We start from the raw sequence: 27,440 nt of genomic DNA, 5'->3' as shown, positions 1-27,440 counted from the left end.
TCTGGTGTTGTTCTTATTTGTTTCAAAATCCAGACGTCGTGGCTGCTTCATCAATGGACCTAACACTCTTGCCCCCCCCCCCCCCCCCTCCTCTTCACAAGAAGCATTGCGGCAATGGCTTCCCCCATTATTGGAAATTGCTCGCTCATGTCGAGAATTGCCACTAATCTGCTCCACATCTCCCTTTCATTGCCTCACCGCTCTCGTTTCGGCTCTGTCCAAACATCAAAGACGGGGAGGGGACGAGAGCGAAAGCAAAGCAAAGGGGGTATGCCCAGGATGGAGCTGCAGAGGGGGAGGGATGGGGCGAGCGAGCTAGGGAGCAGCGAGTGAGTGTCACTCCGGGAGGAGGACGGGATAAACGTTCCTCCATCCCGTCGAGGAGGAGGAGAGAAGAGAGGGGAGGCAACCTGGTTACCACGGCGCCCGCTCTTCTCATTCTTCTGTCTTCCACTTTTTTTTCTTCTTTTTTTCCCACTCTGCTCTCTCTCCTCCCCAACAGCAGCGTCTTGGCTCGTCGCCTCCTCCGGACTTCTCTTCTTCACATTCGCCATCATCATCATCATCATCATCAAGAGGAGCTCGACAAGACAGTAAGAACCTCTTCAATGTTGGTACTACAATGCGTGATTGTGTGTTGTGCAAGAGAGTGTCGGGAGTGCCCTGGAGCAAGGCAGCCCAGATGCTGCATAGCAGCCGAATGCTAGCGTAGCGCTGAGTGGTGTGTGTGTGTGTGTGAGTGTGTATATAAGTGGAGCAGCTGCTGCTTCATGTCACATCTTTGAAGTCCCGCCCACGTACAGTATGGATGTATGTTAAGGGGGTGGGGGGGTCGTGAAAAAAAGGCTAGCTCGTGCATAAAATAACACTTAAGCAGTGCGGGAACAATGTGGTTGGTTGTTGTTCATTGTGTGTTGAATCTTAAAAGCTACATTGGGAAGCCCCAAAATGTGCTGCACACATGAATGTCGATGCTTGAGACTTTGGCTGAGTGAGCATCTGCAAGGATCTGCTCTGACTCGATTTTGGAGCGCATCTGTAGAAAATGGCTTGTAAAATTGTACTCGTGGAAAGAGTGTGGCAACAGTGTGGTTGTTTGCAGTCTTGCGTGTGATGTGCAGATTTGTATGTTTCACAAGATACTCACCAAAAGATGGGAAAAATGAGCCTGAAAGATCACGCAAACTCGTCGATAAAATCTCAAGAGACATCCGCAAATCCTGAGAGACTTTGGCTCATGATTAATGCTGAGCGGTTTTTGTTTGGTTTAGGCCAACCTGTGCAGGAAAATTCCCCCTGATAACTGCATAGAACCAATTTGGTTCACAGTTGTGCATTTTTGTGTGTTTCTCGTGCTAAAGATATGCCTGGAAAAAAATCAGTGGAGGCCCCAGGAGTTGTGTGCAAATCTCACGAGTCTCATGGAAGTGAACGTACACATATGATTATATATATATATATATATATATATAAAATAAATAAAATTAAAGCCTTGCAACGCCTCCATCCTGGCCGCAATGTCCCGAGTGACGTTCAAGAGCATCTGTCACCTACGCTGGCTCGCCATTGTTCCACCACAGCCGGATGAGTCAGTCGCTCGCGCCAGTCAAAGTTCACATTGGCTGATGATGTCATTGCCAGGCCCGGCTGGCAAGAGCACCAGACTCCACCGTCCGCCTTGCAGATTGAGCAAAGTGACGAGGCATTCGTTAGCGTTCCTTGACAACTTTTTGGGAGCACAACAGCAATCTGGTGACAGACAAAAAGAAAACATCGAGTTGATCTTTTTTGCCTTCACACAAGTCCCTTTTCACAGCTGTTTTTCCTTCTTCCCCGAACTCCATTTCACACCAATTTAGTTCTTCACAGAGCTGGATTTTCCTGACCGGGGGGGGGGGGATCTTGTAACCCCCTTTCACACCGCTGCCATGTGCCCTCGTTCTGATACAACCCGGGGAAATTGGACAGCGTCCTGGCTGGAGATGAAAGCTGATTAATTAGCATAAATTGGCTGATTTGCTGAGGAATGCAATAGCGTCGGGGCATGGGAAGTACAAGAAACACAGGGACGGTTTTATCGACAGCTCGTCAATGGGCTCTCAGGCTTTCCTCTCGGCTTCTTCCGCTTTTATTTGTCGGAGCGCGTCTCTCCTTTCTTTGCAATATTTGCTTGGCTGCTCAGGGGTGGCGGGGGGGGGGGGTGCTGCTGCTTCATAACTCCAGATTTAGCCAGCGCCTTCGCTCGCGCTCTCGCTCTTCCCTTTTCCCGCCGTCGGTTAACGACCGATCTGGGACAGGAAGCCTCCCCAGCGCTCTGTCCTACTTCGGTGCCGCCGTTCAGGCTCATTCGACTGATTTAGCACCATCCGCATGGCCTCGACGTTTGTCGTCGATCAGGTGAAGGGCAGGGTTAATTTGGGACAGTTTCACTCTGGTGGCCGAATGGCGTTTCTTAAGGTTCTATTTCCCTTTCACACAGATACCATCCTGCCTCTGATATGACCTCTGACCCCAGGTCACACACATTGTCCATGTTGCTACCATTCACACAGATTTGTGATGAGCGAGTCGTGGGTGTTAAACTTCACTGGTCCCGATTGCCCCCTTTCACGCAGCTGCCATCTGGCTTCTCTTATTATTCTGCTGCTACGTCTGACACAAGTCGGGCAATTGCTTCCAACCCCCCCAGGGTGGTACAAGTGAGTGATGGTTGTAACACCTTTTATATCAAGTTCCTCTACCTCCTTTCACGCGGCTTCCACCGTCCTGCCTCTGATATCAGCTCATAAACTGGGAAATTCCCACTCCTTGCCATGCCGGTGCGCGCACACGCACACACACACGCGCAATGAAGTCACTCTCAGTTTATTGGGGCTAATGACTCTATTGAGCTGCGAGGGGGAGGTTGCCAAGGGTTAGGGGGGCCACGGGGGTTGTATCCCACCACCGCGGCATCATCAAATTGGCGCTTCTATATTTAGCTGCAGCGGACGGGCCGGGAGAAGCACGTTTGCGTGTGTGTCATGGTTTTGGTTGCAGATTTTCTCGTTGCATTCAAGTCCAGCGGGTGACAGACACGCTCATTTCTCCGCCGTAACGCTGCGAACGGAGGAATTAGCTGCCATGCTGGGAGGAGTTTCTCGCACTCACTGCAGTGCTTCATCTTTGCTGCCGTATGCGTGTCAAACGCTGCATAAAGGATCAAAGAAAATCTCCGTATGGATTATTTCATTTTTTTCCACAGGGCTTTAAATATATCAGCAAACCAGCTGGAAAGCTTGTGTTGTGTAGTATGCCTGTGTAAAAAGTGGCGATAAAAAACACATTGAGAAAGGTTTACTTGCATCAGTGTATAATTATCACAATGCATTCACTTGCCGTCTTTCAATGAACCTGTAACGCGTTTTTGAATCTTCCAGTCTTTCCTCTGGGAAAAGCCGTCCGTTGAACTTCTGTTTGGAGGCTTTTTTTCCCCCTTTGTCAGCAAAGTCCGCATAATGGGCCAAATCGATGGTCTCTCCTCCCAGCATTCACTGATCCGACATGGAGAGGAGTTATTTTTGCCTCCTCCTCCAGTGCGCTTGTCACGCGTTTGTCTTCTTGTGCCAGCAGCAGTGGGCACCTGTGGGTGTTTATTTATTTAGTCAGAACTTTATGATGACGAAGCAGCAGGAAAAGCGTTTGGCATTTTCGCTGCGGTGATAAACGACCCTTTTAATGTGGTTAAATTGGTGAGCAGACTTGGAAATGTACAATTTAGAGCCCCAGCATGAATGATGAGCTTCTACTTCGATACAAGTATTTGTACCGGTACATTAAACTTCAAATCAACTTCAATTCGGTCCTGCTAAGTTTCTCTCGGCAACTTTTTCCGACAAGAAACAAATATATAAAACTTCCCGTTTGTCCTCTTTTTGTTAGCACCCGCTGTTAATATTTCACAGTGCTTCATATGTTCAGGCAGCCTCATGGCCCCCGGCTATACCCTCCGCCGTTCACTTATGGATGAGCTTGGCCCCCTGCGGGCCGCCGGCGGGTACGGCCGGCCGGCGAGTCTCAGTGAGCGTACGTTCCGTGCGAGCGGCCAAGCGCTCCCGCGGAGACCGAGCGCAGCTAATGAATTACGAGGCTATTTGCGAGGGATCGCAACTCTCGGTGGACCAAGGCGCCGTCGTGGCTTCTTCAGAGGACAGGAAGACTTTCACACGCCGCTTGGAGGATGGCAGTCGAGCAAAGGTTGCCACGGTAGCTGCTAGTTTGTTTGATGAGGTCAAAGGTCAATTTTCGTGTCTTTCAGTGAAGCTGGTGTCAGGCACTTTTCAGGGACTCTCCTGACAAAATCCGCCCAAATTGGACAACTTCCTGTTCAATTCCGGGCTTGGTTTCTTCAATGCGTTCTGTTGTATAAATACACCAAATTTCAAGTCTATAGATGAAATTGGGGTTTCTTTCGAAGAGCATGACTGACTGAAGGAATTTGCCCAATATAACAACTTGAACTCAACATGCTCAACATACCGTTCAATTCCAAACGCGGACTTGAGACTTTTTCATGCATCCTGTTGGACATATCTTCCCAGTTTCACTGTGAGAGCCACAAGATGACATGATGCGATTGCGGTTGCCGTCATTCAGACAACTGAAGAACAACTTTGCGTTCAATTACCGTATTTTCCAGACTATAAGTCGCAATTATTTTCATAGTTTGGGTGGAGGTGCGACTTATACTCAGGAGCGACTTATATGTGAAATTATTAACACATTATTACTTGATCATTAACACATTACTTCCTTACTAGTAAATCCCTTCACATGTTGTTTTCACACTAAACTGCATGAGGGCGCTCTAGGCCTGTGGAATAATTAGAACTGCAACTGGAGGAGTCTGACGTCAGTGACGTACAAGAGGACGCGCCGCATCTATATCCGGAGTCAGGGGAGTTGTTTATAAGTGACACAGAGGATGAAGATTTCGATGGATTGAATGATTTGGAGTGACACGGATGGTTCGACATACTTATTTATGTTGTTATTTGAATAACTCTGAATATGTTACGTCAGGCACGTTCTCAGTTCCTCGTTTGTGCAACGTTAGCATACCGTACCATTCAGCCTGTTGTTGGCTATTCATGTCTGATCTTGATGATGTATTTTGTCAAATAAATTTCCCCCCAAAAATGCGACTTATACTCCAATGCGGCTTGTTTTTTTCTTCTGTTATCCATTTTATGGCTGGTGCGACTTGTACTCCGGAACAACAGGACTTATAGTCCGGAAAATAGGGTAAACGAGATTTCACGCTCAGGAAGTAAAAGTAAATTCAGGCGCCATCGTCATTATATGTTGAAAATACCTTTTTATGACATTTCTGTTTGGAAGTGTGCCATGAGCTTTTTCTAATGTCTGATTATAGTATATTTAGTAGGTGTCCTGATAGATGCATGTCTATTTTTTAATGAATTGTCTTGATGAGACTGCATCCTGGCTCACATACCTGCCACGGGTCAATTGACAGAGAACCTTTTGTTGTAAGGGTCTGTCCGCTGTCTTGTGATAATAAATTTTGCACCCGCTGAGTTCACCTTCCGTTTATGACATCCATGAATTGAAAAAGTCCTCTGTGGCACATTTGTGTGCTTTGCGTTTGTGCCGCCCTCTCAGAGACTCTCTGGTTTTGGCGTGAGGGGACTCCAGGCGACTCTGATGGGACGTGGCGACGCTCAGGCATCAGAGGCGCTGACGTCTTGTGGCTTTATTATTGGGATGCTTCAGATGAGTCAGGGTCCGCCGAGAGGTTCTTGTGGGACGCCGGGCGGCACTGACTGACGCTGATGCTCACAATTTCAAATTTCCATATTGCCATTATAGTGAGCAGAATGATTGTGGTTATCAGCATGAGCGCCGTGTCAGAAAGTTAGCCAGACTTGTTCCAGCTAAACCAAAGAGTCAAAGGCAATCATCAACATCCAAAAAAAACGTATTGAACAATACAAAAAGAAATGTGGAAATGTGCTGAAAAAATGCCTTCCGCTGTGTTTGAGAGAAGTGTAGCGCAAGCGTCCGACTGCACCCTCTTTGAGGTCTTCTACGGTTTGTTCAGTAGAGGCCGTCGCCACTCGTCCCCCGAGTAGAACTGTTGCATCACAAGCCGGGTAAAAGAAGGCCATGTGTGACTCTGTTGGTCCCTGCGGAACCAGGCGGATGATTATGTGATGTCCTCGGTGACCTCAAGGTCTCACGGGTGACAACTTAAGTATGTCCTGGCTGTCACACGTGTACGCACCAGTGTAGCGCACACCCAATCACACAAACTGACCTTTTTTTTTTTTTTTTTTTTGTGCAACCGTGTCAAACAAGCAGTCAGGCAAATTGGCCGCTCCACTTTTTCAACAGGCAGAAAGTGGGCCGATGTGTTCTTTGGAAGTTTGTCCTGGGGACCGAGAGAAGGAGAAGCTCTATCTATACAAGTGTCCTAGATAGACATGAGGGCAGAGCTAGCATGACGAAGATGCCTTTGAGTGCCACGCAAAGAAAAAGTCTACTCCCATTTTTTGGACACCCTGTTCTTGTACTAATCTACTATTACATATTAATGAGTGCTATTTTTTTTTTCTTGCATTTTAAAATTAGCATACCTTATGCTGGCCCCCGCCAGGCACTATCACCGAAGGGTTAGCGGGGCTAATACGCTTTTTAAAATGCCGCCGAGATGAGTTTGACCCCGTAGGGGAAACGGGTCTCGGAGAAGCGTCGGTAAAAGGGTCGATGGCTGACGGACAGATTATCAGGCCCAGATTAGCATGGCTACTTTGATCTTGTCATTGCTTTATTTTTTATTTTTGGAAAATGGCTATGAACTGATGCTAACCTGTTAGCATTAGGCATAGCATAAGTTGTGTGGGGTTTCTTTTGGAGGGGGCGGGGCTGCTATAGTTTTATTGCCCATTAACGTAGTCCCTGGAAATGTTGTCCTTCCTGTGCAGGATCAGCCCAAGAATGATGGCGTCGGGGCCGCCTTTGCTGTCGCCATGACGATGCCCTTCAGCCCGCTGACCAGCGACGAGGAGCACCAGAGGATGCTGGGAAACAGCAGACACCCGTACCCGGGGGCGGAGGACGAAGAGGAAGAAGAGGAAGAGGAGGAAGAGGAGGAGATGGAGGAAGACGAGCGCAACGAGGATGGTGAGGAGGAGAACGGCGAACTGGAGGACGAGGTCGAGGTCCGGCGAGGTGGCGGCAGGGGCGAGGGGCCCAGGCAGTCGGGGAAAGGCGCCGGACGAGCTGGGAACCCGGGTCACGCATCCAATCCCTACTCGGCCAATCCCCCGCATCAGCAGCTGGCCAATCAGCAGCAGCGGAGGCAGAAGGAGCGCACGTCCGGCTCTGGGCCGCCACCCCCCGAAGACGCCCACATCGCCATGATGGTCTTTCGCATTGGCATTCCGGACATCAAACAAACGGTGAGTGGACGCTGAGGAGCTTGAAAATAAGAAACGCCAACGCGGCCGCCACAACGCGTTTTGGCAAGCGCCAGCCTCCCTTTGTGTCACCATGACAACAACACTACTTTTTTAGCCAACATTTTGCACATTCATCAATCAGTGTAGCTTCGATCCTCTCTTCCATCTATTATATTGTTAGCCTAAGCTACCTCTAGCTTCTTGTTGAATCTTCTACCAAACAAAATTTCCATCTCGCTGACCTCCAACCTATCTTATCGTTTTACGTTTAATTTGGTTTGATTCATTGGCATGGTAGCTAGGTTTCATTTGCAGAGAGGTTCATTCTATCAAGTTAAACTGTGCTTGTGCTCAAGAGTCAAACGTTCAAGGTGACCTCAGACCAAAAAAAAAGTGCTGAAGCGCCATCACAGTGGTTGTCACCAAGTGGAGTTCAAAAGCACTCTATGTTGGAAAAGCATTTGGAGTGGCAAAGTCGAAAGCAACAAGAGGTCCTAAATGGTGCCATACGACCAGGAAAAGACTTTTTTTTTTTTTTAAAACAGTGCTTGTCTTCAGTCTGAATGGATCGATGAGCTGTCGCATTCCATCACTTTGAATGTGGCCTGTGGCAGTGTGAAGAGGCCATTGAGTCAAGTGGCAGGCATTTTTTTTGGTTATTGTGTCAACATACAAAAACATACTGCCAAAATACTTGAATGTTTTTTGTTGCAAGTATATTTCCAAATTTACATGTCAGTCATCTTAATGTTAATTTCAATCTCTGCGAAAATTGAATGGGCAAAGCAGCTGTTTTGGATTGCAGGAAGGCTTTGGAGAAAGAGAACTACTCGTGGACAAACATTTTTGTGCACATTTTTACACGTGAAAAACAAACAGACATAAGCAATCACATTCAGAGCTGAAAGTCTGTAGCTAACAGTGGCTATAAATGCCTGTGCCTCCTCTCTCTCTTCCTTTCTAGCTGACGTGTGTGATGTATTATTGATCCACCGCATTTTTCTCCATTTTTAAATAAATTCCTACATGAATAATTCACGTTGGCGCACTTGTTTATTCGGACAAATGGGAAGGATGGCTAACTGGAAGACAAAAAAAGATGCCCATTTGGGAATTGAGAAAGAGAGAGAGTGAGAGAGAGTTACAGGCGCAATAAAAGAAAGCGGGAGTGGAGGTAAAATGGAGACGGACAGAGGTGAAGTGAGGTTGGCAGGCGCTAGCTGGCATGATTAGAGAAGGCGCACATGGAAGAGGATGGCGGCGTAAATCCACGCGGGAGTCGTAAAAGGCACCATAAAAGTGATCATTTCTCTTCAACTTGACCTCATTTTGAGTCAATTAAGCTTTATAAATATATTGTCATCATCAACGCTAATAATATCAGTCAGTCTTCAAGGCATCTAGCAAACTAGCTTGTCCCCAATGTAGCGTATCTATTCAAGCTAGCACATAGCCAAGCTTTAGATTGCTCCTGCCTTGCTAAACTTCCCCTGGTTTCATCTCTTTTTAGGTTCCACTTAGCCTAGCTTCCTTCTACCCTCGTATTCAACTCATCAATTGTCATCAAGTTTATTGCTTCAATATTGGGCACTTCTGCTGACACACTTGCTCTCACCTTCACCCCTTGGAAGGTCCTTGGTCGTGCGGCAGCTACGTTCAACGTGTCGGCTAATTCACCCTCAGTAAACCCGGGTGGCTCATTAATTTGCACCATAATGAGACCAGGGAGCGACCGCTTTGAGCCAGGAGTGAGTGCAAAAGTATTGGGACGCTTACAGGAACTGCAGAATGTCATTCTACTGGAGGAAGAAGAATTAGAATAAGAGTGTCTCTGTTTGCCTCATGTTCTTCAGCAAGCCTTACTGCTGCATGTTCTTCAGCTGCATGTCGTGCGCGGTTTTGCTTTAGTTTTTTTATGGGGACTTGTCATGTGGCTACAAAGTGAAACGAAACAAGTCATTTTGGGGTTTTTTTTTGGATGATGTGACATCATTGTTGTGCGCTCTGCTGGACATGATGTGCCAGCAGCATATCATCCACTGTCTTGCTTTGGTAATTGCTTTGCTACCTGTCTGTTTCTCAAGACGTCCTCAACACAAAGAGCAGATCAGTGCAGGGGAACTCTTTTGCTAAGAATGTTTACATAAGTCGTCTGCAAACGGGCAGGCAGGCGTCCTTGTTGAGGAGGTGGAGGAGGAGCTGGCCTGGCGTCTTTGTGATGGGCCCTAATTGGCGGAAAGGGTGAACCGATATCCCGGTTGAAACGTTTTCTGCTGCTTAACAATTACCATTTTCAAAGGGTTTTTCTTCCCCTTCAGACATCAGCACAATTTGTAAATGGGTGGATGTCTGTGTGTTATTTGCGGGTGCATGTACGTGAAACTGAGCCACACTGATCACCACCGTTTCTTCTCTCAATCATTTGCCCTCCATGCTAACCCCCACCCCCTTTAGGCACACACACGCAAACACACCCATCACACACACAAACTACCCCATCTCCACGGGAAGTCTCTATGGCAACAAGCAGCTTGCTCGGCTAATGAACCGGTTGCCTTGGAAACCGTGCTGGCTGTGCGAGACAGTGAATAAAACCGAGGGAGGACGAATGTGATGCATACACAAATCTGTGTGTGCGTGTGTCTGTGTGTGTGCGTGTGTGTGTGTGTGTGTGCGTGCGTGCGTGTGCGCAACAGTGAGCAATCATGTGTGTGTCCTGAGTGAGGGCCAATCACGGCGCGACTGTGCGGCGTCGCCGTGACAACAGTCCTCCTCCCTTTTTTGTGTTGCGACTTCTTCAGTTTGCTGACAGCGTCTCTTTCTGCGTGTGTGTGTGTTTGTGTGCGTGTGTGCGTGTGTGTACTGTACAGCCATTCATATTCTGTGCACCTTCCTCACTGGGATTGACCTAGTTTGCTGTGCCACTGTCTCCCCCTGCTGCACGGAAGGTCCACTGCGACTCCTGTTCTCTCATTCCTTCAAATATTGACTATAAAATACAGTTGAGGAGTTGTTTTAATATATATGCAAGAGACATGATTAGACTTTTTCTCCTCTATAATTATTCGCCAATTTGAATGTGAAATTCGCCCACTGGCAGAAATGCCTGCGCTTCAACCCGGACGCGACGGTGTGGAAGGCCAAGCAGCAGGTGCTGTGCTCGCTCACCGAGTCACTGCGAGACGTCCTCAACTACGGCCTCTTCCAGCCGGCCACCGACGGCCATGACGCCAAATTCCTGGAGGAGGAGCGACTACTCAAGGAGTACCCGCAGTCCTTTGAGAAGGGTGTGCCCTATTTGGAGGTACGCATATGCACCTTCTTGCTTTCTCATTTTCCTGACAATCCTGCACTATCATCAATTTAGTTTGGTCTAAAAGACAAAGAATGTGTCACGAGTCTTCTCTTAACTCTCGACTCTTAGTTCCGATACAAGACTCGAGTGTACAAGCAGACCAACTTGGATGAGAAGCAGCTGGCCAAACTGCACACCAAGGTGAACAACTTCGGGGGAAAAAAAGGAGGCGGAGGATGCCAGTGCAAGCTTCCACTTGTGCGTCTGTCGTCACGCAGGCCAGTCTGAAGAAATTCATGGACTACATCCAAACCAACGGTGTGGACAAGATGAGCAAGTTCTTGGACAAAGGCCTCGATCCCAACTACCAGGACACTGACACCGGCGGTAAGCGCAACATGAAAAAAACCCCACAAATGTCAGAAAATGAAATCACACGACGATACATGACATTTTTGTCGTCAGTAAAGTGTGATTCATTTTCTTGAGCTTGTGATGTGGAAAGTGGCAGAGTGTGAGGAAGGCAAGCCTTGGATGCCCGCGTGTCACTTTGCTCTTGGCGCCTCCTGCCGGTGTCTGCCGACTTGGGTGTGTTGACGCTCGCCTCGCAGGCTGAGTGTCGCCCAGGGAGCGAGTGGCAATGCGCTTGCCTGTCAACTGCGGGGGACGGGAAGGGTATGTTTGTGTTCATTCGTGTGGCTGTGTTTGTGTCTGCCCCGCAGAGACGCCGCTGTCGCTGGCGGTTCAGTGCGAGCCGGGCGGCGGCGAGCCCATCCGGGTGTTGGTGGACGGGGGCGCCCACATCGACTTCCGTGCCAAAGATGGCCTCACGCCGCTCCACAAGGCCGTCCGAGGCCACCGCCATATTGCCCTGCTGGTACAAATACCGCCACGTGGCTTTTGCAAATAGTTTTCTTTTTTCTTTTCCTTTCATCCTGGCAAGAGCGTTTCAAGTAAATTCACACTCACCCACGTTGTCACCCACACACACGCACAACGTTACTTATTATATTCCAGCATTAAGCTCTACAATCTGCTTCTACGCAGTAGGGCGGTTTGGTGGTGTACTGTTTAACATGTCCGCCTCACAGTTAGGAAGGAGGGTGCAAACTCCACACAGGGAGGGCCGGATGTAGAATCAAACCCGCAGCCTCTGAACTGTGAGGCAGACGTGCTCACCGTGCCGCCTAGCACAATCTTTATCAAAAGTAAACTGATGGACCATACAAATCCATAAGTACTTGTCCTCCTGTAATTTGTTATTGGGCGCAGGTCCTGCTATCTCTGGGCGCCTCCCCGGACTACAAGGACCGTCGGGGTCTGACGCCGCTGTACCACACTGTGCTGACAGGGGGCGACACCTCGTGCTGTGAAACGCTGCTCTACCACCACGCCAAGTTGGGCATCAGGGACGAGAACGGCTGGGACGAAACGCACCAGGTCTGCTCGGCTGCCGCTACAATCCTCTTCATCTTCATCTTCATCTTCTGTGTGTGTCTGTCCACCATGTCACCATCAGGTAGTTTCATCCTCATCATCATCTGGGAAGGAACGAATGAAGCTGTTGTCATTGTACAAATGGTGCTGAGTGTGTGTGTGCCGTACCCCCCCCCCCCCCCCCTTAGGCGTGTCAGAACGGGAATTCTCAACACCTGGAGCACCTCCTCTTCTACGGGGCAGACTCCACCTCCCAGAATGCATCTGGAAACACTGCCTTGCACTTATGTGCTTTATATAACAAGGTACAAAATTTGTGCAAAATATTGAACACATTTACCATGTCTTAAGCAGAACAGCTAATGAACAGGTGCACCTAAGCTCAGTGGCCTAGTGGTAGAGTGTCCACCCTGAGACTGGAAGGTTGTGGGTTCAAACCCCGGCCGGGTCATACCAAAGACTATAAAATGGGACCCATTGCCACCCTGCTTGGCACTCAGCATTAAGGGTTGGAATTGGGGGGTTAGATCACCAACTGATTCCCGAGCGCGGCACCGCTGCTGCTCACTGCTCCCCTCTCCCCCGGGGGATGGATTAAAATCACACGGAGATGGGTTAAATGCAGAGGACAAATTTCACCACACCCAGATGTGTGTGTGACGATCATTGGGACTTTAACTTTTTAACTAATGTGTGTTCATTTATTTGTAATCTTTTTTAGGAAAGCTGTGCACGAATTCTGCTGTACCGAGGAGCCAACAAAGAGACCAAGAACAACAGCGGCCAAACACCCTTCCAGGTCATACTTGGCAACCAATGTTGCGAGAGAAACGACTTGCTTGCTTGCCTGCGTAAGACTTGTGATGTCATCAATCAGGTGGCCGTCATGTCGGGTCATTTCGAGTTGGGGGAGATCATCAAAAACCACCGGGACGCCGATGTAGGTCAGTCCTGGAATGTGCTCTTGAGCAGAAAACCACCTCAACCTTCCCGCCGAAGGCCAACTTCCTTAACCTCCCACTAACCCTCATCCGCCAGTTCCCTTCGTGGAGTCTCCAAAATACGCCCCCCAGAGGCGCGAGAGCACGCACACCCTGACGCTGCCTCACCCTCACCCGTTCCTGCGCGCCAACAGTGACAACAGCATGAACTTGCCCGAGTGGATGGCCGTGCCCAACTCGCTGAGCACCAACATCGTCTCTGTGCAGGTATCGCTGCAAAAACGTTTTGCTCCTCGGACCTCAAATGCAAGATGTCCCAAGAGACTGATTGCCATCTTCCCTTTTTAGGGATTCAAACACACAGGAACCATTCGCAGCTCCAGCAGTCCCCGCGGGGCCAGGACGCGGTCTCCGTCCCGAGGCAGGATGGGGGACAAGGACGACCGTAGCCGGCAGCAGAGTCGCAAACAAGGGTGAGCAGAGACCCACTGCTTTTAATTTAATTTCAATCGTAACCTCCGAGGTCTGTCACGAGTCAGCCCACTTTGCATTTTGTATCAAATTCCGTCAGGCCCGCCACTGCCCCGGCCGCCACCGGCACAGCCAGCACGCAGACGGCGGGCCAGCGCCGGCGCCTATACAGCGCCGTGCCGGGACGCGTCTTTGTGGCCACGCGGGCGCACTCGGCCCAGGGCGAGCGAGAAATCAGCTTTGGCAAGGGCGACAGGGTCAAAGGTGAGCAAAGAGGCCCGATCCGTCGGCGCTGAGGTGGTGCGTGTGTGTGTGTGTGATGTGCGGCTCTTGTGTGTGTTGGCTAGTGTTGAGCGTGGGCGAAGGAGGCTACTGGGAGGGGACGGTCCGAGGTCGCACCGGCTGGTTCCCCTCCGACTGTGTGGAGGAAGTCTTGCTCCGAAGTCAAGAAGGCAAATCTGGTCAGTTTTTTTTTTGTTTGTTTGAATCATTTTCTATAGCTTCACATGTAAAGTCCAGAAGCCTAATTTTTAATGATTGTGATTCCAGAGAGCCGCGGGGAGCGCGCCAAGCGTTTGTTCCGACACTACACGGTGGGCTCCTATGACAGCTTTGACGCTCCCAGGTAAGAAAACGTCTCCACTGTGCCCCCTGCAGTTTCATTCACAGCTACGCTTTGTCGTCGAGCGTGCGTGTTGGTGTGTTTAGACGTAGCACATGCTGAGTCACTTTGTTGTGACTGCGATGTGTTGTGACCGCGAGACACAGTTTCCCTGGAGGAGGACCAGCGTGATGGGGCGGGGGTTGTGTGTGAGGGGGCGGGGGGGGTTACAGCATGCCAGCTGTTCACTTCATTTCAGGTGACTCATACATCTGCACACTCATTTTGAAGGGGAACACTTCAGGTACTGCTTAATTGTCCCCTAAAATGACCCATTAGACGCTAACTGATGCTAAGCTACTGCGAATATGGTAGCATTTTTTTATTGATACTTTGACTGGAGGGCAAGATGTAAAATGTGCCAGCCTGCAATCCTGCCATATGTTAGCAGAAATCTCTGTTTATGATCTCCAACTCTTCTTTCAATCTGTGACTCTTCCTCTTCTCTGGCCAAGGGTGTTCGTCTCTGGCGACATCATATTTTATGGATTTTCAAATGCTTTTCGTCACGGTGGCTAATTCAAGCGGTGGCTTTTAGTCGGGCACGCCACACGGGTCAAATCTCCCAGTACGCTCCTGTCATCCGTGACCGTCGCAGCATCCCGCCGTTGTTTTTTAATTTAGCCGAGCAACCCCCCCCCCACATTCACTTTTTAATTGTCCAGCCATCAGTCGCTCTGTCTCCCCTGTGGTGTCTCCATCTGGAGGCCACACGCTGAAGGGCAACCAAGGGGATAGTTGTTTTTTTCAATGTAAATGTACCACGAAGCCCACTAGGAAAAAATAGTCTGATTCATTTTTTCCCCAGTTTTTCTCTCATGTGAAGTTTAACCGATACTGACAGACAGGACGTATTGTACAACAGTCACGTCTTTGGCCTGCGGTTCAGGATTTTATTGTTGGGAGTGGAAAGAAAGCCTATTTTTCAAAATAGGTTATCTGCATTGTATTCTGCCAAATATCGGAGTCGGCATCGGGCTCAGAAAATCAAAATCCTACATCCAAGATCCAAATATATTCACAGTTAATAATCACCAGCGAGCTGCAAATGAGCAATTGAATGTGTATTGTTGTTGACCGTTCCCCGAAGAGTCCTTGGGTCCAACCCCCAACGAGCAAATGTCGTAAAGCAGCCGGAGCGCTGATGCGTCCTCGTCTGACCTGCCGCCGGGCCTCCAATGATGTCATGCGGAGGAGATGAACAGACGGCATGTCTTCATGCGTATAAGGGCTCGCTCCTCATCGCCGAAACGGAATCGCCGGCCACCATGTTTGTTTGCATGTTTTGGAGAAAGTCACGCACTCATGTTTTGGTTTTCAAAAGGTGAGCTTAAGTGGTAATGTTTGGACAAAACTGGGAATTTGCAGCCTCCGACGAGGAAGGTTGTCTCCAGTTGGTCGGCTAAACAGCCGTCGGCCTTTACAACTTTGCTTTCTAGCGCTTGAAGACGATCCGGACGGACAGCTGTGTGAGGGCCAGGGGCGGGGTGAGGGAGGGAGGCCATCTGGCGAGCCGGGCACTTGTCCAACGTGCCCCACAGACCACTAGGCGTATTTCAGTGCTCAACAACCGCCGAGTGAACCGATCTCACGATTGACCCTCTTGTCAACGCCACCGAGGTCGGACACTTTTTGGTTTTGACTTGCGTGCGAAAATAGGAAAAAAAATGAATGGAACAGTGGAGCTCCACTCATTTGCAGGGAGCGGGCGGGCGGGGGTTGGCCTAGCCAGCAAATCGTGAAAATCTACGCACAATCAAAGCCCACTGAAATGCATTGGATTTTTTTTTTCAAATGCTTCAAAAGATGCTAATGAAGCGACAAGATGCCTTTCCCACTAAAAACGGAGGTTGGCTGGTAGCACAAAGCTCCGATATTGGTGCTGCATCCCAATTTATCCCGAGTGCCGGATTCGTTCCAAATTAGCCTTCAAAGATTTCCGTCGTCGTGCTGAGAGAGACGAAGAGACGCGTGCAGATGGAGCTTTGATATGACTTCATAGTCTAATTGTCATACCGCAGAGTCCTTGACGCTTGGAAGGAAACTGGCCAGGCACGTGTGTGTGTGTGCGCGTGTATGTATGTGTGTGTTTTGTATGAAAACCTCGTTGAAAATGTGGTACGGACCACAATACGGCCAGTGAACTGACCTCACTGTCTTTGAGCCAATCACATCTCTGGATTTGGTGGTGTTGCATCATTGATGACTGACAGCTGTCACTCACTCGGACTGTGTGGTGCAAAGTATTTTATGAATGGGACTTGATGACAGAGAAGTGATTTTGGATGCATGTGCACGTTTGCCAGTAGGCCCCGCCCCTTTCCTTGAAGAAAGCCACTCAGCTCTCTCCAAACATCTCCCTCCCCGTCCTCCCTTCCGCCGCCTCCCTCCATCCCTGTCGCATCCAACGCAGCTCCCGCTCGCCTCCCGTCTTTTTAAGCATGAAGGGGCTGGGGGAGTGCGGCCCTCTCCCACTCCCGTCCTCCTCCTCCTCCTCTTCTTCCTCCTTTCCTCCTCCTCCTTGCCGTTCGCCTCTCGCCACTGTCGAGAAGGAGAGGGAGGGGAGGAAATGGCGACGGGGGCATGCGGCGAGGAGGATCTCTCCCGCTCCCTCTCCCTCTCCTCCTCCTGGCCGATGCTGGGCCCGATGAATCGGAGCATCTGGTTCATTTACAGGTATTTGGCCAGCCTTTTCCTTTTTTTTTTTTTCATTGCGAGCACCACCTGCAGCCGCCTTCTCCCCATCCTTCCGTCACCGTGGTAGCCGGAGGCGGGAGTCGTATGCCTCGGCGTCATGGCAGGCAGGATCGATTGGGACGACTTGACAGATGTTGCGGCGCCCGCATGTGTTTCGCTTGCGTGTGTGTGTGTGGGGGGCATGTGTGCTCGCGTTTCACTGAGCGAACGTGTGTGTGAGCAGCACGTGCACTCTGGCGGTGTGTGGATTGATGGCATGTTGTGTGCGGTGACGTTGTTGTCAGCGATGCGGTCAAAAGCGATCTGCCTTTCGTTCGTCCCCATTTCCGTCGGCTTCAATCCAGCAATTTTGTAAGCTTGAACGTAAAAAGTCACATTTTGGGAGGTCATCTTATCTTAAAACTGATATTTTGATTTCTGAGCTTTGTACAGTCACTCGGCATCAATTTCCTTTGCTTCTGGATAATATGTATGAAAAGTTAGCGCTGGTGTGTAATAATAACTCCTGCTTTGAGGTGTTTCTTGGAAAAAAAAAAGCAGCAAACCGGATGAAAATCCGCAGAGAGTAGACTTTGTGTAACTCAACCGCGCTGATAAAAGAAAGCAAAGCCTTCAAACGTGTTTGACAAGGCACGCATTTCGCTCCCTGGTTACTCGTGATTTCGTTGTTTTTTTTGGGGTGACATAAAAAGCCCGTTTTTGTGAGCCGAAAGATGACAGCACCATCAAAGGGTCTCATCAGATGCTTTGACGAGATTTCTTTTACCAGCTTTTTACCAGCTCACTGTGGTGCTGTGAGTCCGGCAACCGAGCCGTTTGAAGTCTCGTTCTGGCCCCTTTCTGTTTACTTGCTACTGTGACCCCAAAAGTTGTAGCTTGCATTGCAACTAAACATCTCACCTGCCAGCGACTACATCATCAAGGAGAAGACGGTGCTTTTGCAGAAGAAAGACAGCGAGGGCTTCGGCTTTGTGCTGAGAGGTGCCAAAGGTGAGGGTGAGAGAGAGAGAGAGAGAGAGAGAGAGAGAGTGCGAGAGAGAGAGTGCGAGAAGCGCGAGGCGACGTCACCAAGATGGACCGCGTTGATTTCTTGTCATCTTCCAGCTCAGACCCCCATCGAGGAGTTCACCCCGACGCCCGCCTTCCCCGCCCTGCAGTACCTGGAGTCAGTGGATGAGGGCGGTGTCGCTTGGCGGGCCGGCCTTAGAATGGGCGACTTCCTCATCGAGGTAATCTGCGCTCATGACTCGTCTCGCCTTTTTTTGTTTTTTTTATTCAGACCACAGCGTTTCAAGTCATCCATACAGGAGCGATATAGGAATGTTCTTGTGTTGCAGGTCAATGGTCAGAATGTGGTGAAGGTGGGTCACCGGCAGGTGGTCAACATGATCCGGCAGGGCGGCAACAGCCTGATGGTCAAGGTGGTCATGGTGACCCGCAACCCCGACATGGAGGAGGGCGCCCGCAAGAAAAGTAAGGAAGGGAAGGTGAGCGCGAGATGACAGGAGCCTCGTGAGTGACCTCTTGTGGCCTCCGGCGTGCTTGCCTTGCAGTCCCGCAGCAAAGTAAGAGGCTGAGCACACCCGCCATCGCTCTGCGATCCAAGTCCATGACGTCCGAGCTAGAGGAGATGGGTGAGGCTAGGCTACTTTTACTTTGTCATGTTGTGCTACATTCTGCATCATAAAAAAAATTCTGGGCTCAAATCAAAGTCAAAATATTGGAAATTTCAAAAGCAAGAATGTTGTAGATGTTTTGCCCTTCCAGTCCTACATGGGGCAGCAATATTTATTGCGTAACAGTTTTCAAACGAACTAAAGAAGTTTGACAATTTCTTCTTCTTTTTATGTACCCTCACGATGCCATCGGAAAGTGGAAAGAGGTGCAAGTTTTTATTTGATTGTTCTGACTTTGTGATTTTTGTTCTTTGGAAATTTTGCATGCAAACTGAAAAGTGTCTCGGGATGACTTTTGTTGGTATGTGCAAGATATCTTTGCACCCAAGTGCATGTGCTGCTGCAGGGAACGTTATTAGTATTCTGCATAACAATGCTGTCATGCTCCCGCCAAAGACGAGTGTCCTTTTTGTCCTCCTCGCAGCTGCCGCCCCGTGGAAAAAAAAGTCAGGTAATCTCTCCCATCCACTCGTTGGTTGCTTTCGCCCTGCGCTTTTGTGCACTCACTGCTCGCCTTTTTCCTCCTTTCAGAACTGGAATCGTCCCAAGTGGCTGAGAAGAAGCGGACCGTCTATCAGATGGCTCTGAGTAAGGACGCCTCGTCATGGCCATCTTCTTCCGCCTTCCTCGTCCCGCCCTTTATCCCCGTTTTGCCATTTTGTGTGGCTGTTGTCCCCTTTTTTCCTGTTTCATTATGGTGTGTGTTGCCTCCTCTTCCATCCTTCCTTTCTTTCCCTCCTCTTTCCTTGCTCTTACTCTCAGATAAATTAGATGAAATTCTTGCAGCGGCTCAGCAGACAATCAGCACCAACGAGGCGGCGGGGACGCGCGGACAGGGGCCCAAACGGGACAGAGGGCGGACTTTCTATAGCAACGAGGTGCGTGCGTGTGTCCTTCCTTCTTTGGTACCAGTCCAACACTGCTTTAGATTTCACTTTTTTGTTCTTCAATTAAGGTACCTGTCATTTTCAAAACCTACTTTTGACCCTGTGTGTTTAAGCTCCACACGCTAGTTTGTGTAATGAAATGACTGTCTGCTGTTTCAGCCAAACTACGCGGACCAGGCCGGCCCCGCATCATCCGGCCTGGTCCTGGCCTACGAGCGGGGCCACTACGCCTCGCCTCACGGCCCCCCGCATGGTATGCTGCGGCAGCAATCCATTGGTGAGGTGGTTTGTTTCTTCTACCCGTCCGTCCGTCCTTCAGTGCGTCCGCCTATCTGTCTGTCCTCCAGACCCGCTGCGCTGTGCTGGTCTGTGTGTCTGTGGCCCTTCCGTGTGTGTGTGTGTGTGGGAGGCCACTCTTGTGTCGCTCTCATGTGCCTGTGCTGTAAACATTCTAATTATGATTATGAAGGTGTGCCTACTCTCACTTGAGAAATAACAACAAACGTTGTTGTTGAGTTGCCGGGTGTCATTTATTCTTGCAAATAAAAATTAGTCATTAGAATGAGTAACATTACAATTTCCAGATAGGTATGTGGTCACTTGTTCAATGATTTATTTCTACTAAAGGAGTCACAAAGTTTCACATTCAGTCTTTTTATTTTACCAGTGACTCGTTAACTAACTGGCTTGAGGACAGACTTGGCGGCGGGTAGACGGGCAGGTAGCTAGAGACAGGCATCCTCAGCTTTCCTGTGCTTTCTTGTCACCAGTCAAATTCAACTTTTGGTTGTGTCCTCCTTTGTGCTTCCAGGAGTGCCCGAGGAGGAGAAGCAGTTCCTGCATCCCCCGGCTATGAAGTTTACCCGAAGTCTGTCAGTGCCTGGCCCGGATGAAATCCCGCCACCCCCAACCACTGCACCACCGGACCCTCCCTATTCCTCCGCGCCGCCCTTTGGTTGGAGAGCCAAGACCTCCCAGCAGCCCTCTGTCTCCGTGTCGCAGTCCATGGTGGCTTCCTCGTACTACCAGCCCTACTCGCAGGCAGTACACTTAACCCAACTGGGCAGGGAGAGGACAGGCGGCACAGCAGTGGACTACTCAACTTTCTATTCCCATGTGGGCACACACACTGCCCAAAGCAGGACTGCTACGCGTAAGGTTGCCAATACTGGAGAGCCTCTCGGTGGTGGTGGTGGTGGCGGCGTCAAAGCGGCTGGTCTTCGGAGGGGCTACAGCAGCGCCATCCCCCCATCCAGCATTGCGACCGTCATGCCGCAGCAACAGCAGACGGGTCAACCGCAACGGCTAGAGCGTAGCACAACAGGAGCAGGGGGTCCTAAAGGTGGCGCTCGGAGAGGCAAGGGTCCCCTGGTGAAACAATCCAAGGTGGAGGACCTGCGAGCAGCCCAGGGCACACTCGCGGGCAAAGTGGAAAAGAGCTCCATCCCCATCCCCACTATCATCGTCAAGGCCCCGTCCACCAGCAGCAGCGGGCGTAGCAGCCAGGGCAGCAGCGTGGAGGCCGACACACCCGCTCCAGGGGAGGCGGATGAATCCAAAGCTCATCATGGTCCTCCTTCTCGTACCCCTGCCTCAAAGCCCCCTGCGCCGCCCTCCATTCCAGCGCCGGCACCGCCATCGCTGCCGTCCATGCGAGCCCAGGATGGGCTGGACTTTACCAGCCAGTTTGGGGCAGCCGTCGTTGGTGCGGCTCGTCGGGACCGGGAACGCTTTCACGAAGCCCGCAGGAAGAGCGCCTCCCTATTCATGTCCGCAGACGAAGACATGGGTCTGGGTAGTGACAGCATGGGAGGACTAACGCGGGCTCACCTGTCGCAGCAGCAGCTCAACACACAAACTGAAAGTTCAAACTCCAAGCTTCGGCCTTCAAAGTCCATCGACGAGGGCATGTTCTCCGGGGACACCTTCATCCACCACACCCGCAGCATGCCTCCAGCCTTTGGACTACCGGAATACTCTTCGCCCGCCCTGGACTATCAGCCCAAGTCTGTTCCTGCCGACCTGTACACCGCTGCAGGCAGACAGCCTGCGCCGTCTTCAACTTTCATTCACCCGCTGACAGGAAAAGCTCTGGATCCCACGTCGCCTCTCGGGCTCGCCCTGGCAGCCAGAGAGCGCGCCCTACGAGACGACAGTCGGTTGAGAAGGGGCCCGGAGCGCCCCTTCATCCGCCAGATGTCCAGCGTAGTCTTCCCTTCGTCTACTGTCACCTCGCAGCCGGTCTCGTCCTCCGCCCAGTCCTCCAGCTCCTACTTGGTTACTTCCTCTTCGCTGGCTGCCACCACTCCTTCCGTTGGACGTCCACCCTCACCGAGAATCCTCAGAGGGGGCGTGTGGGCCGAGGAGGGGGGCGGAGGTGTTGAAAGAGAACGGGAAGCGGGCGGTACTCGCGAGGGGCTGAGAGTTCGCTTCTCGGAGGACAAAACGGTCCACACACACCCGTACCAGTCGCAAGGGTATCAGCCCAGCTTCAAGGAGAGAGAGCGGGAGCGGTCGAGGGAGCGAGAGGGGGAGGCCTCTCGGGAACAACAGCGGGAGAAAGAGCAGGAAGTCTACATGAGGTGGGCGGAACAGGCCGCTAATGAGCAGGCATCCCAGCAGCCTCGGCGGCCCTCATTCCTCAGGATGGAGAGTCAAGCCGACGCTTACATCTCGTCCCGCACCACGACCTCCACTTTATCAACCAGTACTCAGCAGACGAACGGTTCTTCTGGGTCTGGCCTGATGGTTCTTCCGCCGCCCGCCCCGTCGGTGGATGCAGATGATGAATTTGTCTACGCAGACCCCCTCCCACCGCCGTTAGAGTTTGCCAACAGCTTCGATAGGGGATACTCGCAACGCCGGCTTCTCCCCAACATAAGCCAACAGACGGCACCGCCTCCTCCACCTCCCCCACCACCGCCACCGCCTCCACCTGTCCAAAAAGAACTATTTGGAAGTGCGTTTCCCACTCACACGCCTCTGCCGTCGCCCCAGGCGGGCGACTCCACCGCCTCTAGCCTCACGTCATATGACAGCGAGGTAGCTAATCTGACCCAATCGGCTCACTCCCCCTCTCAGACATCGCCCAACCCACCACCTCGCCACTCACCTTCGATCCTGCAGCCCACGTCAACCAGCGGACCGCCACCTCCGCCCGCCGTGTCGCCGCCCCCAGGCGCCTATCACAGACCCTTATCCGTGTCCCATCCTCACCACCTATACAACAGCACCCATGCTCCGGGGCGCTCCTCGCCCACTCCCCCGCTCACCGTAACGCCGCCCCCCGCCTACCGGGGCCCCCCGGCTGCCACCTCCGCCCCTCTGCGGGGCACCACTTCATTTGCCACGACCACAAGCTGTGCCACCACAACCGCCACTGTTGCCACCACAACAAGCACCTCCACACAGCTCTACCATGAGCGAACGCATGCCACATACACCACCCCCATTCAGAGCACTCACTCCAGGACAGGGGAGCGCCACCGTCCGCCCCCCGCCGCCAAAAAGGGAGAATCCCAGGAAACGGTGGTCGACTCTGGGATAGAAGAGCTGGACAGCCGCAGTAGTAGCGACCACCACTTGGACAGCATCTTGGCTAACGTTCGGGCTGACAGGTTGGAGCGAGGGGAAAGGGTGGGCAGTCGGTTAGCAGGCGGGACAGCAGAATCGGGGGAACGTGGAGATTTTCTCGAGTCGTACATGAGCTACTTGGATGGCCAAACTTTTGAGATGCAGAATGCCACAGCAGCAGCGTCAACCTACCCGAAAAGCAGCCGGTTCAGAGAGGGAAGTCGAGGGGGCGAGCTCCACAGACAGACCAGCACCGCCCCTGCATCCTTCCACTCCCGAAGGCGACGAGACGAACATGAACGGGAAGAGCAGGAGGGTGAGGAGGGCGCCACGACGGAAGATGAAAGCGGCCAGGACGGCTACGCCATGAGGGACATGCAGAACTTAGGGCGTCCCAGCTCACCTTACTTTGAACGCCCGCGCACTCCCGAAATGAAGCCTCTCTGGGCTGAAGGACAGATGGGCGGTGAGACCGGGGGGCAGTTCGGGGCACTCTTAGAGGGGAAGAAGATTTACCCTCCGGCATCGAGTATGAAGCCAAACATGATCAATGAGCTGAACAGCAAACTGCAGCAGAGAACTAAGGACAATTGGAGCAACCAGAGACCCCTGAGCAGACACAGGTACACAGGCCTTCAAGGTTTTCAACTTAAAAGTAAAACACAGAACAACGATGACACCTCACGTCTTTATAAAACCCACAAATAACAGGAAGCTACAGTATGTTATTTGCTCATTCGTAGGACAGCAGGAATTTGAATTTAGCAGGGACTCGACTTGACTCACAAGATTTCCAAAGTAACCTGTGATTTGCTTGAAGGTTAAAAGTTAAAACTTGAGACTTATGTAGTTTGACTTTCATGCACACTAGGTGCCTTACTCCCTTCAAAAACTCAGTCCAAACCTCTTGACTTGACTTTCTCTTTTTCTTCCTCAGATTCTCAGAAGATTCAGTCTCAGCTCTGAGTCCTCCGTCGGCTCGCTCGCAGTCACCGTCGCCAATCTCTTTATCGCAACCTTCCCTTTGCCCGTCCCCGACCCCCACCTCCCAGTACCCTGACTGGGGGCGTTCGCCATCCCCTCAGCCCACCGCCCCCTCGCAGCCTCCCCGCTCGCATTCCCCGCTGTCCCCGACATCATATTCCCCTTATCCGACTTCCCCCAAGCACAGACCCGTCTACCGGACCAAAGCGCTTGAGTTCCAGTTCATCCCAAACCGAGAGTCCCGCAAGGACCCTCACATGCTCCAGCGCAGGCGGGCACCCAGTCCTCTAATCTCCCCATCAGAGAGGCCCAAATTGGGGCCGCCCCGTCCCTCGTCCCTCCCTCTGCTCCCGACTTCTCCCCTGTACAGTGCCATGTATGATCTACGGGGCTCAATCACCCCACCCTCGCACGGCAACACTCTCGGAGACCCCTACTTCTCTCCCTCACCGCCCCTTTTTGCACCTTCCGGGGCCCCTCCTCCTCCAAACTCCGCCTTGATTGTTTCCCGCTCTCTTTCTCCCACTCACTTCCTGTCTGGGACATCCTCTCCTCCCCTGCACCCACCCACCTGTCTGAGCTACCCCCACCTGCCTCCCCCATCCCCGACCAAGCCCTTCGCCTCCAAGCCGCTGCCCTACTGGACCAAGTACGACGTGGCCGATTGGCTGGGCTACCTGAATCTGGCCGAGCACCGTGAGCGCTTCCTGGACAATGAGATCGACGGCACCCACCTGCCCTCGCTCACCAAAGACGACTACCTGGATTTGGGCGTTACCCGTGTGGGCCATCGTATGAACATCGAACGGGCCCTGAGATCGATGATAGACAGGTATGACTATAGTATCTATGGTATCGTCAGTTTGCGTCCTTATGTTCTTTCAGACAATATTTAGTGTATTGGTAACTGGTCTGCACTTACTACCTTATTAGCATGTTTTTGGCATGTGGGAGTAGCAGAGATTCAAACCTAGATGCTCTGGCTGTGTGGCATGCACGCTTATCACATTCCAATTCTATTGATCAAATTTGTCTGTGCTAAACAAAGCGACAGTCTGACTTTTTTTATGTGTGCGCGTGTGTGTGTGTGTGTGTGTGTCTGTCTGTGTACTCCAGGCTTTCCAGCAGCCACTTCCCCATGTCAATCCTCTCTCCTCGGGATGAGGGAAGAATGGATGATGGGAGTCACAGTTGAGGTGGCGGTAGAGGAGGTATTCAAAGAAGTTGGTGTATTGCCCCAAAAATTATCATGTGGTGTCCCAAAATGGAATCATCGGAATATGTCGGGACTAACCAAGGGCTCCCCTCCCTGTATGCGACCTGCTCATCTCGAAAGGACATCACAATAGAACTGACCAATGCAACGGTAGGAATTCCAAATCGGGAGCTGGAAAAGCTTTTTGGTTGACGCTGGAGAATATATCCAGGCTTACCTCAGCGCTGTGATCCGACGTCACTTTTAATGACAAATGTACAGACTGATGGTCACTGTATCACGTTGTTGTAGCATAAACAAGTGCCCAGACCCACAACATCAAAATGTTGCACACACTAAGGAAAGCCCTTTTGAGTGTTGAGTCCATATCCTACTAGTGCAATGGCCCTCGCTGTTAAGACAAGTCAGCACACTAGCAGAACAATTGTCTAACTAGTGATGTGTCTTCCACTCGCGACTTCTACTCCTGTGTGACATTTTTTGCGCACAAGTAGAACAAGTACAAGGTCACTCGTGTTCTACCAGTGCAAAGATATGTCACACAATACTGGAAGGCAGAGACAGAAAAATGTCATTCACTTTTGCACACTAATCGTTCTACTCGTGCGCTGAATTACTATTAGAGGCTGCAAATAGGGTACTAGTGCACAGACCATTCAGGGCACTAGTAGGATACCCAACTAAACCCAAACGGTTTACACACATAAACAGACTTAAATGCAAACACAGAAAAAAAAAACTTTATGGGACGCATACAGGTATATAGAGTATATATATATAGAGCTATATCATAGGTATTTGGATAATTAATAGCGAAGATTGAGGACTTCCTGTGAGGCAAAACAACTTCCTGGATACAAACTGCCATGTTCCTCTCTTTCTTCCCATCCAAGAGGACTCCTTTTACTACTCGGATTCTTCGTACAAGTTTTTACCAGGCCGGCCGACGGACGTCGTTAGCGGGGAGATTTTATTTCGCCGTTGTCGTCCTTACTGTTATTCCCACGTACGCTTTGAGTACCAGACAAAGTATTTTTGCATTCAAGCACATTTCAAAGTCCTTTTTTGTTTGTTCCTCTCCCACTTTCACGCTTGAATCCTATTTTGGAAGTAAAGCGCTGAGACGCTAACATGTTAATGTAGCGCTAAGACGTTGAAATTCTAACGACATAGCGCAAGTTGAAATGGAGTTAAACGTTTAGAAAAAAAAAAAAAAAAGGGCTCTCTCTATCTCGCACTCTTTTGCATCCGTGTTAATTTCTGCGTATTTGCTGTGATTGGTCACCGAGGGATGTTTGCGAATAACAATAAGGACGCGTGAAACTAATGTGGTTTTAAGCTCTATACAGAATCTCTTGTCTTCCAAATGAAAATATATATGATTATTTGGTTTGTTTTTTTAAAGAATTATCAATAACGCCTCTGCTTTCTATCCAAGTTGAGCCCCCGTATTTTATTTTTTGTTGATCAGCATGTTTTTGAGCAAAAACACCCTGCTTCCGTCAGTGGAGAAGAGTTGCAGTTGCGGGAACATTATACTCGCTTCGGACTTTCTTCCTCTGACAAATCACCAAGACTCAGTTTGTAAACATTTGGCTCAACTGCATAGAAAGTAACATTTATTTTGCTTTGTTCTGTTAAGAGATCTTTAAAAAGAAAAAAAAGAGAGATTATCAACAGTGGAAAGGTAATTTACTACATATAAATATATATATATATACGTATAGTATGTATATGTGACATGCATATACACATTCCTATGAATATATGAATATAAAGTGTTTTAAGAGACAAATTGTTAGGAATATAATAAAGATGAAAAGGTTTTAATACATGGGCTTGGATTTCAGTCATTAAAGCAATTTTTCTTGCACATCCACACTTTTACCTATAAATTGAATCTTTGAAAAATGTATATTTAGGGAAATATCAATGGTGAGTGCTTGGAAAAGAAAGTTAATCTTCATGAAGTGTATTATAGCCTGTCAATTGTTCTAAATTTGCATTTCAGGTTTCTCGTTTGAAAACCCAGCAGGGTCATTTTGAGTCTTGACCATTTTCAATGTCAACAAAAATGGGACGCTTAATATTTAAAATCTCACCTGTTGTATTTATGACCAATTGACTTCCAAATAAAAATTA

General features: G+C 50.3%; 1 protein-coding gene across 1 annotated transcript; it reads left to right on the top strand.

Annotated features, from left to right (window-relative positions):
• Positions 1 to 93: 93 nt before the first annotated feature.
• On the top strand, positions 94 to 27,440 carry shank1 (SH3 and multiple ankyrin repeat domains 1). Its single transcript, XM_061303469.1, has 27 exons — positions 94 to 593; positions 6,984 to 7,460; positions 10,561 to 10,764; positions 10,885 to 10,956; positions 11,034 to 11,142; positions 11,478 to 11,632; positions 12,028 to 12,195; positions 12,381 to 12,497; positions 12,914 to 12,991; positions 13,070 to 13,136; positions 13,231 to 13,400; positions 13,482 to 13,606; positions 13,705 to 13,868; positions 13,952 to 14,065; positions 14,154 to 14,229; positions 17,870 to 17,952; positions 18,067 to 18,191; positions 18,300 to 18,435; positions 18,516 to 18,596; positions 18,836 to 18,844; positions 19,063 to 19,089; positions 19,170 to 19,226; positions 19,401 to 19,516; positions 19,685 to 19,802; positions 20,337 to 23,721; positions 24,036 to 24,914; positions 25,199 to 27,440. Exons 2-27 carry the CDS (start codon positions 7,029 to 7,031, stop codon positions 25,275 to 25,277), a joined length of 7,146 nt encoding a protein of 2,381 aa, XP_061159453.1. The 5' UTR covers positions 94 to 593; positions 6,984 to 7,028; the 3' UTR covers positions 25,278 to 27,440.

Source organism: Syngnathus typhle, linkage group LG17 (genome assembly GCF_033458585.1).
Source record: "Syngnathus typhle isolate RoL2023-S1 ecotype Sweden linkage group LG17, RoL_Styp_1.0, whole genome shotgun sequence".
In the NCBI taxonomy this organism is placed as follows: Eukaryota; Metazoa; Chordata; class Actinopteri; order Syngnathiformes; family Syngnathidae; genus Syngnathus; species Syngnathus typhle.
The sequence above is the reverse complement of the archived record's forward strand: the minus strand, read 5'-3'. Positions and strand labels throughout refer to the sequence as shown.

What these genes read in the sequence shown, in the direction of transcription:
- shank1 (XM_061303469.1), top strand. Translation starts at nt 7,029, where the DNA reads ATGACGATGCCCTTCAGCCCGCTGACCAGCGACGAGGAGCACCAGAGG. An exon ending in TTCCGGACATCAAACAAACG is followed by an intron (nt 7,461 to 10,560) that starts GTGAGTGGACGC and finishes GCCCACTGGCAG; the next exon opens with AAATGCCTGCGCTTCAACCC. An exon ending in GCGGCCAAACACCCTTCCAG is followed by an intron (nt 12,992 to 13,069) that starts GTCATACTTGGC and finishes GTCATCAATCAG; the next exon opens with GTGGCCGTCATGTCGGGTCA.